The sequence below is a fragment of the Ipomoea nil genome, unplaced genomic scaffold (assembly GCF_001879475.1).
Source record: "Ipomoea nil cultivar Tokyo-kokei standard unplaced genomic scaffold, Asagao_1.1 scaffold0117, whole genome shotgun sequence".
Classification (NCBI taxonomy): domain Eukaryota; kingdom Viridiplantae; phylum Streptophyta; class Magnoliopsida; order Solanales; family Convolvulaceae; genus Ipomoea; species Ipomoea nil.
Genome location: NW_017616545.1, coordinates 487,235 through 502,500, shown reverse-complemented (window position 1 = coordinate 502,500; position 15,266 = coordinate 487,235). Strand labels below are relative to the sequence as shown.

Sequence of the window (15,266 nt, the reverse complement as noted above, 5' to 3'; positions counted from 1 at the left end):
TTTTTGCGCATCGCACATAAGAAATACTAGTATATATATAACATGCATATGTATATACGCATTCACATGGTCACCACAAGTGGATTACATATATTATATACACATGTAAACAATGTTTTTTTTATTATTATTGTTAAAATATTGAAAAACAAACAAAAAGCAAAGCATTGTTGACAATCTCTTCAATTCATGCTACAACCCATTAAGGGGCATTTGGTTCACCGAACGTAGAATTACCTTTAGCAATGTTTGATCGCTGGGAATGTTTGGTAAAAATTGAGCTATGTAAAAATGACACGGTAATTTATCATTATCTAAGTTTAGCAAGGGAATTACATTCCCTCAAAAAATGAAAAAATCTTATGTGGAGGCAATGTTTGATTTCAGAGGAATATTATATAACTTCAACCAAACATAGGCATGTTAAATAACCAACCCAATATAACATTTGTTATCCAATATAACCACAACCAAACGTCCCCTAAAAGCAATGCTCTATTATGTGCCGGTTCTCTCTCCTCCTCAGCAATACCCAACATAGCTCAAAAGGGAGAATAGGCTATGCGATGGTTTTCAGTGGCATCCGTGGCAAAGAGTTCTGGCGACTTCCGTCGGTAGCGACCTCTGGTCTTCGGCAATAACTCTGTTGGAGGATAAAAATGTAATATCCTCCCTCTTCCTTTTTATTTCTATTATTCTTTCCCTTATATAAACCAAACCAGTGTATCTGCGTGAATCTGATCTCTCTTCATTAATAATATCATCTTTCTTCTTCATCTTCTCTGCACCTCTCGTTTCTCTCTGCTTCTTTCGTTCTCCATTGATGTAGCCACTATTCCAACATGGTATCAGAGCGGCGAGGCAGCCACGCCGCCGTTGTCATCGTCGCCGGAAAATCGAGTCAAAGCACGGCTTATCCGGTGATGTCGATTGTTAAATCCCTAATTCCGCAAAGGAAACCAATCAATCCGATTGCTACGCAGAGTAGTCGATCAATTCCGCAGAGGAATCTAGAAGATAATGGGACCTACACAGTCGTTCCGCAGTGGAATGAAGGAGCACGTCCGTCGATCAATCCGCAGAGGATTCCGAGTTTGGAGCAGGAGACGTCCGTAGCCGATCCGCAGCGGAAGGACGGACTTCTCAGTCAGAAACAAATGGAAGAATTTACAGATTCAGCCACAACGGTTGTACTTCTTCATCTGAAATATGTTCAGAGAGCCATGGCTTTGAAGTACGTGGACTCAATTGAGCGAGAGTTTCTGGATCAAACACCGCCATCTACGCTCCGCAGAGTGCCGGAGAAGCAGATCCCGTTGATTGGGGATTGGCTTGTTGAGATCCAAGTTGTTAGTCAAAATTTAGGCCAGGTATCATCACTGATGCCTTTTCTCGAATCGCATTGATTTCGGAGCAACGGCAAGCCGAGGAGCAGAGTCCAATCGCATTGATTTCTGATTTTGAGAATAGGAAGTTCCTATTGATTTCTGATTTCCAGGTATCATCATTGACGCCCTTTCTCGAATCGCATCAAACGTTTTTTGCACAAATTGCTGGATTTTTTATTGTTGAGCATCGTGTTTTGAGGATTGGTGGTGGTTTGATATCTAAAGTGGTGGTGGAGAATTTATGGGGCATTGCTCTTAGTAAGATGTGTTCTGTTTTAGAAGATCAATTTTCTAGGATGCAAACTGCTAACCATTTGCTGCTGATAAAGGACTATATATCTGAGGATCTAACTGCTGAGGGTTTGTACAACATGATGAAGGATAATGGTTTGGATGACACATCACTGAGGGATGTTTGCTATGCCTTTATCATTGTGAATTTGTCTGCTGAAAATTTGATTCCAATTACTGTTGATGATGAGTATAAGGCTAGAGATGGTGGTGCCCCCACGCAGGACTGCTTGAACTATTTCTTCTGATTTCGTTGTCTTCTACGAGAAGTTAGGCCGTTTTTCAGTACTGGTGATGCAATGTGGTGCTTGTTGATATGTGACATGAATGTGTCCCAAGCTTGTGCAATGGACAGTGATCCTTTGAGTAATTCGGTTTTGAATGGGGTGTTAAATCACAATCCCTCAGCTTTTGTGCAACCTCAGTTGAAAACAGAGAGTAACAATGCTGAATCCAACACATTTATTCCTTGTAAACCAATCCCTTTAGTTTATTGTCCATCTGAAACACCAAATGTAGATTCAGACGGGCATAGGTCTCAGTTGGGAGCACCCACAGCTGTAGGCGTGCAACATGCAAAGCCCCAACCTTCCTTTGTTCTCAATGGACTTATCACAGAGAAAGAGTCTTCAAATTCTTTGTTTGACACTGCTGATAAGTCCTTCAGTGCAACGGCAACATCCCATCCTTCTGCTGCAGATGAAAAGTTAGTGGGCAGTAGAAAAGTTTCAGGAACCACTAGGAGGGAATTTGAATTTGAGAAAGCACTGCGATTGTGGGAGGTTTTGTGGACACAGCATTTGACTGAGCATCTGCACTTTTATATATGTGTTGCAATCCTGAAAAGATATCGGAGCAAAATAATCGGAGAGAAGATGGATTTTGACACTCTACTGAAGTTTATGAATGAGCTGCACTGGAGGCTTACCGAAAATTCCATCAAGCTAGAGTTCTTCCACAAGTTGCTGCTGGATCTCTGAAGGTTTTCTGAAAAGGTGATGTTGATCCACCAATGGTCTGAGAAAATGGTTTGAAAAGAATGGGTGTATGAGGTCCACTATCCTTGGTGGACTCAATGAGAAGCCTGAAAAGCCTGTTGTATCTAAGCTGGGCATGTAGGATCTACACGCTCCAGCTTACGGGGGGGTGTTGGAGGATAAAAATGTAATATCCTCCCTCTTCCTTTTTATTTCTATTATTCTTTCCCTTATATAAACCAAACCAGTGTATCTGCGTGAATCTGATCTCTCTTCATTAATAATATCATCTTTCTTCTTCATCTTCTCTGCACCTCTCGTTTCTCTCTGCTTCTTTCGTTCTCCATTGATGTAGCCACTATTCCAACAAACTCCTTAGTTGCAGTAGAAAGCTCCAACAGCGCAGTCTGCATTTGACGAGGTGGCACCGTTGAGCAGCGGTCTCCGGCGAAGAGCTCTAGTTTCGAGCACTGGATGTGGAAACCCACCTCTGGCGGTAACGCGATGGTTCCGCTCTCCGGTGGTTGTTCCACGACATTAGCAAGAAGTCCTAGACTCTGGTGACCCTGACAGTGAAACTCCGGCGATCCCAGTGGAGAGCTCCGTCAGCAACGTGATTCGAGCACTGTAAGTAGAAACCCACTATCCGGCGGTAACACGATAGTTCCGCTCTCCGGTGGTTGCTCTACTTGCTTGGCACCTTTCACGTTGCTTATTGTTCCATGAAGTTGGCGAGACTCTTTGAGGCAGTGATCGACAAAAATCAAGTGCTTCCAGGTTGCTACAAAAATCAAGTGCTTACAGGTTGCTTCCCAGTTTATGTTGCTCCCAGGCTCCTTTTTGTTTTTGTTTTGTTTTGTTTTTTGTTTTTTGTTTTTTGTTTTTTTTTTTGTTGTTGTTTGATGCAACTGTACTTATTATCTTTCCAGCAATTAAAATGTGTGTGGAGGAAGGTGAAATATAAAGCTTTACCTGGTTGGAAAGTCAGACTTCGGATTGCTCCTCCTCACTTCTCTGCTCGTGATGTTGTGTGAGTTTATAAGTGTGGTGAGGCTCCTATTTATAGTGCATTGTAATGGAGTTGTAGTTGGAGTTGGGCTCTACAATCCTAATATGATTGAGATAAAATTTCTTAACAATAGGAGTCAGTTATGCCGCTAAAATCATGGGTGTGAGCTTGCCTAGAGTTTGAATTCACGTGCAGCACCGTCAGTTTGAACTTTGACTTGAGTTTGTTGGTAGACCTAGAATGTTAAATGGGTCAATGGACGTTGTATAGCTTCATACCTTTAGGCTCATGGAATGTTACTACACCAATTTCATCCTAACATAATATTTGGGCTCATGGAATATTATATTCAAGTGTATAATTGGGCTTGTGGAACTAAAATATATTGCGCTATTTTAATATTTTGTGATTAAAATGATTTTGAGTTCATGAAATATTCAGGCAAACATTTGGGGCTATGGAATTTAGGTGCACTACAATGAATTTAAAGGATCATTTGTTAAGTTTCGAGACTTCATCGCTCCAAGCATTACAGGCAGCATGTCCCGATAAGTCTCGAGGAGGCAATTTGTAGACACAGAAAACTTGAATCCGACAAGTGGACTGATAAAATCGTTATTGGGTCAATGTTGAGATTGATGGGAAATTATATCGTGCACCACGGTGCATAATCGATTATGCATCGCGCATCAAAACGACGTCGTTTTATTTAATGAAAAGAAACAGAATCTTCGCAAAAAATAATTCTGTTCTTCAGTTTCATTTTGTATACACTGCAATTTCAGTTCAATACAACTGCAGTTTCATTTTGATATAACTACAGTTTCATTCAATATTTATACACTCAAATATGTGAAAAATGTTATTTAATTTTATTTTATATACACTATAGTTTCATTAAAATACAAATACATGATCATTTCGATATAATTACAGCTTCATTGTACAATATACAATCAAATATGTGAAATATTATTCAGTTTCATTTTATATATACTGCAGTTTCATTTCACCACAACTATAGTATCATTTTGATATAAATGCAGTTTCATTTGATAATATAAAAATAATACGTGAGACAGTGTCGGTTTAGATACACTGTAGTGTCACTCCGTTATAACTGCAGAAACAACGTCGTTTTGATGCGCGATGCATAATCGATTATGAACCACGGTCCACGATATAACGACTGGAAATTGATGATTGGGCCAACTTAATTAATTGGATCATAGAAATTAAATTAATTTAATGAGCCCAATTAAATTTGATCTTAGGCTATTAAATTAATTAATTGATTGGTCCAAGCCCATTTAATATTTAAATTTGAATTATAATTATAAATTAAATATAATATAATTTTATTATATTTGAATTAGATAATTATAATTTAATTTGAGTTTGAATTATATGATATAATATTGAACTTGGTATTGATTTTGGGCAAGGTTCATTTTATTAGATAATTAGTTAATTTAATTTAATAACTAAATAAAGAGTTTGTTGAGGGATTTTGTTAGGCTTTCTACTATAAATAGAGTCTTCATTTGACATCCCAAAGCACAACTTGAAGACTTGAAGATTGAAGATTAAAGGCATTTGAAGATCTTGAAGAATTAAAGGCATTGGAGGTACTTTGAAGCTCCGCAAAGTTAACTGTCTTGAAGCTTGACGTTGCTGTTGAAAATCACGCCACTTGAACACCGGAAACTACGTCATTTGAATCCCGGAGGCACTTTAGTAGAACATGTCGCTACTTGAATCCTGGAGGCACTTCAGTAGATCGAACATGTTAGTTAAAAAATCAGAGGACTACACAGAGATTTTGTACTCCCACCTTAAATTACACACACACTGTAACTCAATTTTGTAAATATATACAATTTCGGTTTTTGTGTTTACAAGTATTAAAATAAATTTTTGCCAATAAATCATAAACTTTAGCTAGAGTTATTTTTAATCCTAACAAAAACTATGCAAATAATACAATTAGTGAGTGATTTTTCTACGTGTCACTAATTTTCTATCACTAAAAATTGTTTTCCTTGTATTGATATCTCTATCAAGATTGTGAAATGTACTCTTATTCAACAACTCAATATTATGTTATTATTAACAAAAATAATAGGGGAAATAACATCTTTTTCCCCTGAGCACCCCCCCCCCCCCCCCCCCGCCCGCCCCCGGTTATGTTAGAAGTGATGGTTTTTCCCCATTTATGTTAGATGGACATTTTTACCTTTAAAAATAAGTATTTTTCTCTTCTCCAACAAATTATTACTTATATGTATGGATGACCACGGTTCTGTTCGAACCTAACTCGATTTATCATTTCACATAATCGTGCAACCAGAATCGAACCGTAGTCATATCTACTTATATAGTTATATGTGAAATTAGAATAAATGTGAAAATGATCAAATATGATAATTTTGTTCGATTTGGTTCCAGTTTCGATTTTGAGCCGCCGATTCAAAATTTATTTATTTATTTATTTAAATTTTATTTCATATTTTTTTAAGATAGTCTAAAATTCAAAAATTATTTTATTTTTTGAGTACAACAATTATTTTATTTTATTTTGATTCTGAATCGTAACCAAAATTGTTCCTACTATTTCAGTTCGATTATTACAATGTTCGATTAGGTTCAAATTGAACCGTACTCTTCCCTACATCTAAGCAATAATTAGTTGGAGAAGAAAAATAAATGAAATTCTTATTTCTGTCTATAATATGCTTATTAGTTAGAATAAAATATAATTAGCTAGAATAATTTCTATCTATAATATTTTGAAAATATCCATAATATCTATACTCTCTCTATTCACATTTCATTCTATTACGATTAAACTATCATATTATTAGTTTTCAAAAAAATTATCATATTATTAAAATATTATATATTAAGCATTTGAATATTGTAATTATTTTTTTCATGCTCAAAATACAGTTTTACCTTACTAAATTGAAATGTTTTTTAATTTTATACATAGTAATTTTGATGCTATATATATAACAAATTCAGGACAGGAAGTTTTTGACCAGGGATCGAGTCTCACCAGCGGCAGTGTGGGAGCAACCTCTCAAAGTGAGGGGGGCTCCTTGTGCGCAGTGAGCACCGGTCTAGCCTCTGTGGTTCATGTTCAGTTGAGTCACCATGATTTACATCCTCCCAAATACTCTGTCGGGCCGGGGTGTGGGGGGCCCTTAGGGTTGGGGTTCAGCCTTTTGGAAGAATTCAGGACAGGAAGTTTTTGTTACCATAATAAATATATCGATATATATTAATTTAGATGTTCTCCACAAAACATGGTAACTAACATCTTATTGTATTGAACTTTAATATTGAATAAGATAAGATTTATATATATACTAGTATTTTATATGCGTGATGCGCAAAACATATATGCCCAATATTAAAATTAAATATCAGAATCTTAGTTATATTAATTTTTTAAAAATAATAGTGTGTGTGTGTGTGTGTTTATATATATATATATATATATATATATATATATATATATATATATATATATATATATATATATATATATATATATATATAACTGTATAATTCATATTAATATTATTGAGGTAAGAATTATAGAAATGAGAAATTACTAAATATAACTATGGTAACATTTTAATTAAAAGCTAAATGTATTCTTACCCCAAACTTAAATGAATTCAAACTTACCATTGAAGGATGTAAGAAAAAATATTGTGTATGCATGTACATGGTAATAATAATGTGGAAAGATAACAGAAGTTATAATGGCATAGATATTTTTGTCCAAAAAATTATGTAATACAACTTTTATAGCATAAGGTACAAAAAATATTAACAAAAAAAATGGACATAAACTAGGGATATAACCTGGATTGAAACTTATTATGTTTTCAGATTTTATATATATATATATATATATATATATATATATATATATATATATATAAAAATTTAACTCTTTATGAAAATTACTTAATAAATCATAGAATATTGTTTAAAATAAATTGTAATTAACTAGAATAAATTCTATCTATAATATTTTAAAAATATGTATAATATTTATCTTCTCTCTATTTACATTATATTCTATTACCATTAAATTGTCATATTATTAATTAAATATTTGAATCTTATAGATATGTCGTTTTATGCTAAAAATATAGTTTGTCTTTACTAAATTGAAAGAATTGTTAAATTTATAAATATAAATTTAGGTAGTGTGTTGCCATACTCAAAAAAAAAAAAAGGTAGTGTGTTGCCATAAGTTACTATTTCAGATGTGTGGTCATATGTTCAAACACCACTAGATTGTTTGCAAAGGTTTTAGTTATATTGGCCATGTGTTATATCTGTAGTGACGACTCAGTCCATCCTTATGATCATATTCATTTTAACCCCTCAGTTATGCGCAAAGTGGCGTGTTTGATTCGCTGCGTTAGAGACCTGTCTCAACATGACAAAAAAGTGGGAAAAAAAAACCTTTAATATTGCAAGGGTAAAGTAGAACATTTACATATTATTATTGAAACCAATTTTACAGCATTATTAAACTCCACAACATCCTATTGGAACAAGATCGTTTGGGAATATCTTTTGATGTCAGGATATATGATTCTTGACTAAACTACTGTAAAGTTTTCGAAAGAATTTTTACATACTAAAAATATAAGTTACTCCCTTGATGAATTTCTCATAAAAAATCTAAGAATTTTGACATCTTTTTGTAAATAAGGAGTTCTAGTTTGATGACCTTTGTAATTAGTAAAGAAATCAAAAACTTTTTGGATAGTGTGTTTCACATGCCTGAAGACAAAGATCAAGTGTTTCCTTGTTTGTAATGAGTCTTAGATTTATTTATTATATGAGACCGAGTCCCCAGGTACCTAACAACTCATACAATGGTTATTGAAATATTTTTGAAGTTGAATAACCTTGAAATAAGAGGCTCAAAAGTGAAAAATAATACTGCCAAATTGGTTTCAATATAAGAATAAGAATAATATATAAATTTCCTACTTTACTCCTCTAATATTCAACGGAGAAGTTGACCATTTTTTTTAATAACTTTTAAAAGTACTTTAAAAAAAAATATTAAATTACCGATTATCATCTTAAATTTTACTGGTTCTTTAATTTAACAAACTATTAATGTAATTAAATCAAATTGGAAAGTTGATATATTAAAATGAATCAATTGGAAACTTGATAACATTAAATTAATGTTTTAATTAGTATATTTTGTATAAAATTCAATAGCTTATTTGATACTTGGATTAACTTTTTACATGTAATCCAAATTGCAATGCCATGGAAACATGACGTGATGTCGTGATCCAATTGCTCTTCAGCCCTTCAGGCCTTGTTATATTTTTAAGGATCACCCGACACATTAACAGACCTACATCGATTCCACAGCTCACAATGTCCTCATCTCTTGTGAGCTTTGCGATACTCTTGAGCTTCGCGGCTCTTTCCTTCCGCCTATCAACGGCCGCTGGCGCCGACGACGACAGCCAGGTTGTCGCCTCCGTTCCGCCGCTAATCTGGGTCTACAAGAATGGCACAATCAAGCGTCCTCTCGACCAGAGAAAACTTCCGCCGTCACCTCACGACCCCGCCACTGGCGTCTCTTCCAGAGACATAACCATTTCCGGTAACATCCCGGCCAGAATATACCTCCCTAACACCACCACCACTTCCCAAAAGCTCTCCGTGCTGATTTGGTACCATGGCGGCGGGTTCTGTATGGGATCCGCATTCGCCTCCGGCGACCACCAGTTCCTCAATATCTTATCTTCCAAAGCCGGATTAGTCGCTATCTCCGTCGACTACCGGCTCGCTCCGGAGCACCTCCTCCCTGCAGCCTTTGAGGATAGCTGGGCCGCTCTCAACTGGGTTGCATCCCACGCGCCGGGTTCAACCCGACCCGTAAGCCCAGATCCATGGCTGATCCAGTACGGCGATTTCAGCCGAATCTTCCTCGGCGGCGACAGCGCCGGAGCCACCATAGTCCACAACATGATTGTGCGAACCGCCGGCGAGCCCCTTTCCGGAAACCTGAAAATCTTCGGTGGAATCCTGACCCACCCCTACTTCTGGGCATCTAAGGACGGCGATAAGGAGAGCTTCGGGTACAAGCTCTGGACATTCGTGTACCCATCGGCTCCGGGGGGAATCGATAACCCGATGGTCAACCCGTTTGCGAAAAACGCGCCGGCGCTGTCCGGGCTTCAAGCTTCACGGATCTTTGTATCCGTCGCAGAACACGACGGGCTGAATGTGAAGGGGATTGAATACGTGAAGGCGCTGAATGCGAGTGGGTGGAAAGGTGAAGTGACGCAGGTGTTCATGTTAGGAGTGGAACACAGCTTTTATCTCAATCATATCCATACAAAGAAGGCGTATTATCTCATCGAACATATTGCTAAGTTTATAGGACACTGAAATGGGAAATTTCTTGTATGGATCTGATGATGAAGTCAACTCAGTTTCACATATGAATTTCCCTAATTAGCTTGCTGTGTTTTTTCAGTGTTACTTCAAAGTTCCAATTGTTCTTTCAATTTGGTCATATTTTATCTTTTTCTATGAAGAATTGAAGATAGATATGGATATGTATGGTTGGACATAATAATACTACGGAGTATGAAATATGTTGGATTACCTCATTTTTTGTTTAAGATTATCCATGTTTGGTTTGGTTTAGATGTTTTTTTTTTTGAATGATACTGACTCTCTCAACTTAACGAAGCACACAGAGTCAATAATGACTCCATTAAGACTCGATCTCATGACCTCCCACATGGAAGAGGTCACTACATGCCATTAGAGCACAAAGTGCTTGGCATATTCTCAATATTTAATAATATATATAATTTATAAGTGTACGTATAATTATATATAAATGAATGTATATCAATGTTTAAATATTAATAAATATAAACACATGTATATTTGATTACTTAAAGTGCGTCAGTTTAATGCTTAATGTACATGTGTTGTGTACTTAAAGTGCGTCAGTTTAATGCTTAATGTGCGTTCAATCGCACGGGAAGATATTCCCGCACCTGATCCCTTCCCTATATATATGGGTTCCCGTGCGGTTGTGGGTTGTGACGAGAGCCATTGATCTTTTTGCATCTAGGTCAAATTTAAGGTGCGTGGTTTTCCTTCTTAAGGTGTGTGGTTTTTGTGTTGTTTGCTTAAGGAGCGTCAGTTGTTGAAAACGTAAATGTGTCAGTCTCACTGTTGCAAAAATCGGTCTAGGCGCCCCTAGACCGTGGCGATTTTCCCCCTAGACAACCGGCCACCTAGGCGTCCGCCTAGCGCCTAACTTGTTCGCATAGGCGTCCGCCTAGCGTCTAACTTAGCCTAGTTAACTCGTCTATTTCGGTCTAGTTAACTCGATCAGCTCGGCCTTGCTAATTTTTTTTCATTATATATATGTGTATATATAATATGACATATTATATACACCCGTAGACTAGTTTGATACTTTGAATCTTTGGATGATTGAAGTATTTGAGTATTTTTAATTTTTAATATTGTTTTGATGTTATGACTTATGAATCATCATTATTTCATTTATTTGGATGTGTTATTTGATTGAATATTGAAAACAGCCTCATTAAAATTGTCAAACTGCAAGTCTGCCACTGTTTTTTTGGCGCCCGCCTAGATTCCGCCTAGGCCACCAAGGCGATAGGCACTGCCCGGGCGCCCGACTAGCGCCTACTGCAACTGTAATTTGCATATTCTCTTAATCCAAGATGTTCGATTTACTTTCTTGTCAGCTGGATAGTGGACTTTTCAGACTTAAGATCAGACACTTATTCAGATAGATAATCAGATATAACGAAATGCGGAAGACTAAGACAGAAAGTAAGAACAACACGAAGGTTTGTTTACCCAGTTCGATACAGTGTGTATCTACATCTGGGGGACGATCATCGATGCGTCCAATCCACTAACTCAGAATCCAATATACAAAGGTAGAGAAGAATGATCTCAGTCAAGTTCCCACACAAGGTTAGTACCCAGTCTACAAAGGTTTAGTGGATTGTTGAGGTCGGAGAGCCATGCATCCAGAAGTCCAATGAAATCCCTTCAATGGAGAGCTAACTCTGATGCAGTTCGCTTCACTAACACAGTCCTACGTTTTTCCCACAACTGAGTGATCTTCACGTCCGTTGGTTAAGCATAGTTGATTCTTCTCAAGTTCATCTTCGTAATCACCATGAACTTTAGGTCTTGAGAAGAGACATAAAAACCAGAGATGTGTATCTTTTAATATTGAGAGTTGTGGCTTCAATCAATTCAACCCTAACTCACGAAGGTAGATGTGTGTGTGTGTGTGTGTGTGTGTGTGTGTGTGTGTGTGTGTGTGTGTGTGTGTGTATATATATATATATATATATATATATATATATATATATATATATATATATATATATATATATATATATTTCCTTGACTTGGCCTCTCTCCATATATAACTCTAGTTGTAAAAAGTATGACTTGCAATAGAATAAGCTTAAATCATTAAGGAGATTTCGTCAATAACTAAGGAGATGATTTGCTGATATTCTTTCCAGAATAGTCTCCTTATAAATGCGTATGCCAGCTTATAGAAACATTCCTTTAACATATCTTTGATAGCTTGACCTAGAGACGCTTCTGATGTCTTTACTGATCAATCAGTCTTCTTAAGTCTTCAAATACGGTCAGACACCAAGCTAAACCCTATCTTAATTTGCCATAATAATATTGCCAATTAAGTGTTGGGGTTTTTTCTTAAAGAATAAAACACTAACAAACTCCCCATTTGGCTATTATTTGACAAAACAACTCAACTAAGGATATGGTAGCAAAACAAGTAAAGAAGGGCCAGTACTGGCAGCAGTTTAAATAGCACAAAAAAAAAAAAAAAAAACATTGATTGATTACAACCCATAAAAACATCAGCACACAAGTCGTGCTGGAAATATCATAGAACCACAAACGCCCAGACATGGCCAGATGAAACTTTCCTTCAAACACCAAAAATACTCCCCCTGAGTACAACACTCCCCCTTTTTGCAAATGATAGGCAAAGGAACTTAAGTAGCAGAAGGACCTCCACTGTCAGACTTGGGGGCTTCAACAAGAGTAGCGTCAGATTCAGTCAGGCTCAAACGGAGTAAGACAGTTGCCAGTTCTGTGCAAGCATTGTTGAGCTGATTCTAGATAATGCTACTAACAGTTTGCAGCTCAGACACTTGGGCCTTCAGACGTATGAACAGCTTCAAATCACGACCATAGGGAGAATCTTCATCAACTTCAGCCACAGAGCTTACGGGTACATCAGCTGGTTATACATCCTTGATGTGCTTGCCACACAGTAAGCGTGGGTCCACGGTATAAGTCAGAGAAGAAGTAATGACCTCACTAGGCATAGGGATTAGGCCTTGGGATGTTAGCACACCATAAATAAGATTAGGATAAGGAAGTTTAACCTTTTGTTCTCTAGGATGAATCAGTGTGAGCATATGATTGAAGATCCACTTCCCTAGGTCAACTGTCTTCTTGGGGCCAATTCGATAGATAAGACCAGCAAGAAGCTTGCTCACTGTATAGAAATGAGCAGAAGGCAACCAATTGTGCAGTGCAATCCGGTGGAGAATGACAAACTTTGAGGTGAATTCTGAACTTGATAGTGCATCAGCATTAGTGGAAGGCCACTCAGTCACCACTCCACATGTGAGTGTCTTAGCTACCAGATCCCAATATGTGATCTCATCTTCATCAACAGGCTTCAACTCATAATACTCATTGATCACTTCACGGCTTCAGGGCCAAACACATACCATACCGCGAATGAAAATTTGCAAGCACTTCTCACTTGTTAGACCATCTATTTCTTCATTTAAATTGTAGTAGAAATCATATGTGAGCAGCTTAGAGTGGTCACAGACAGACCTCATTGTTTTTAGAAGCCCAACTTCATGTATAAAGGGCACAACATCACAAACTAAGTTTAGCTGCTTCTCATCAACTGATCTCTGGACAATTAACTCCCTTTTGACCATTGTAGGCCATTTCTCTTGAGCAGCATCAGACACAAACATGGGCTTGTAGGTTGAGGAATCAGGACTGTCTGAAACATCGATAGGGGCACTCGGTACATCAGGGGTGACACTTCTTCCCCTTGGCTTTGTGACAGGTTTCACTTTCTTTCCTTTTCGAGGCAAAGCAATAACAGGGTTTACCCTTAACAGAAGATCTCAGATGCTTAAACACTTGATGGACAGGAGGATCACCCTCAGCTTTCTGAGTCTCAACTGACTTCCTTTTCTTTTCTGACTGTTTAGCCTCATTGGGCCCATCATTCAGAGCAACAACCACCTTCTCTGGAACTCCCTTCCGCTTAGATTTCCGTGTTTCTCTGACTGGTGTACTGTTTGTAGGACTAGGCGTCACAAAGTTACTGGTCTCAAACCCAGTTGCAGTAGAATATGACAAGAGTTTGTTGACTTTCCTGATTTTAAACTTTGTAGAATTTAGATGAGCTGTCTCAGCCACGGAAAGAGATTCTTCTTGGTCAGCAGGAAGGGGTTTATCACTGAACATTTCAGACAGTACTTTCTCATCATCACTGTCGGTTGGATTAGAAGACACAGGCCTGAACAATAATTATTATTAAATATTTTTAACTATACTAATACAAGTTTAATGTGTAGCTTGGTGGTGGTAATCATTATGCTGTGGAACCGTGTCCACCTTGCAAGGTGGGCACAGTTCTATATTCATAATTACTGAACTATATGTTCATAATTATAACGCTATATATTCATAATTTTTGAACTTTATATTCATAATTATTGAACTCTGTATTCACAATTACAAAACCCTATGTTCATAATTACTAAACTATATGTTCATAATTATAAAGCTATATATTCATAATTTTTGAACTTCATATTCACAATTATTGAATCTCTATATTCATAATTACAGAACTATATGTTCATAATTATATTCACAAATCTATGTTCATAATTATAGAACTATATGTTCATAATTTTGAACTATATATTCATAATTATGAACAGTTTTGAAACCGTGTTCACCTTGCAAGGTGGACAGGGTTCACAGCATAATTTTCCTGGTGGTGGAGAGCTCATTCCTTAGGTAATAGGTTGTTGGTTTGAGTCCTTATTGCTTTTTGGTCCGAAAATCATTGTTTTATGTCACATCACAAAATCTGACATGGCAATTCCAATGCCACATGGGCACACTTAATGGAAAAAATAAACGATGTTTAGTATTGTCCTTAATTGTTCTAAATAAATTACAAGGATTAAATTGCACAAAATTAAGATACAGAGACTAAATTGAACAAAACATTACAGTACAAAGACCTAGCAAGTACTTTGACCGATGAAATAATATAACATTATCAAGAAATTTTATAACTTGAACGAAATAAAATAATATAATATTACTAAACTCACATTATCTAGGTAATCTAAAATTACCTGAGACGTCCTAAGATTTAGTAAAGTGACTAATTTAATGCAATCATAATGCGAATGATCAAATCTGTCTCTTTCA

At 36.6% G+C, this 15,266-nt stretch overlaps 1 protein-coding gene across 1 annotated transcript; it reads left to right on the top strand.

Annotated features, from left to right (window-relative positions):
* The first annotated feature begins 2,689 nt into the window (after positions 1-2,689).
* LOC109155648 (2-hydroxyisoflavanone dehydratase-like) lies at positions 2,690-10,342 on the top strand. The gene is made up of 2 exons (XM_019303300.1): positions 2,690-2,694; positions 9,023-10,342. Exon 2 carries the CDS (start codon positions 9,096-9,098, stop codon positions 10,116-10,118), a length of 1,023 nt encoding a protein of 340 aa, XP_019158845.1. The 5' UTR covers positions 2,690-2,694; positions 9,023-9,095; the 3' UTR covers positions 10,119-10,342.
* The last annotated feature ends 4,924 nt before the right edge of the window (positions 10,343-15,266 follow it).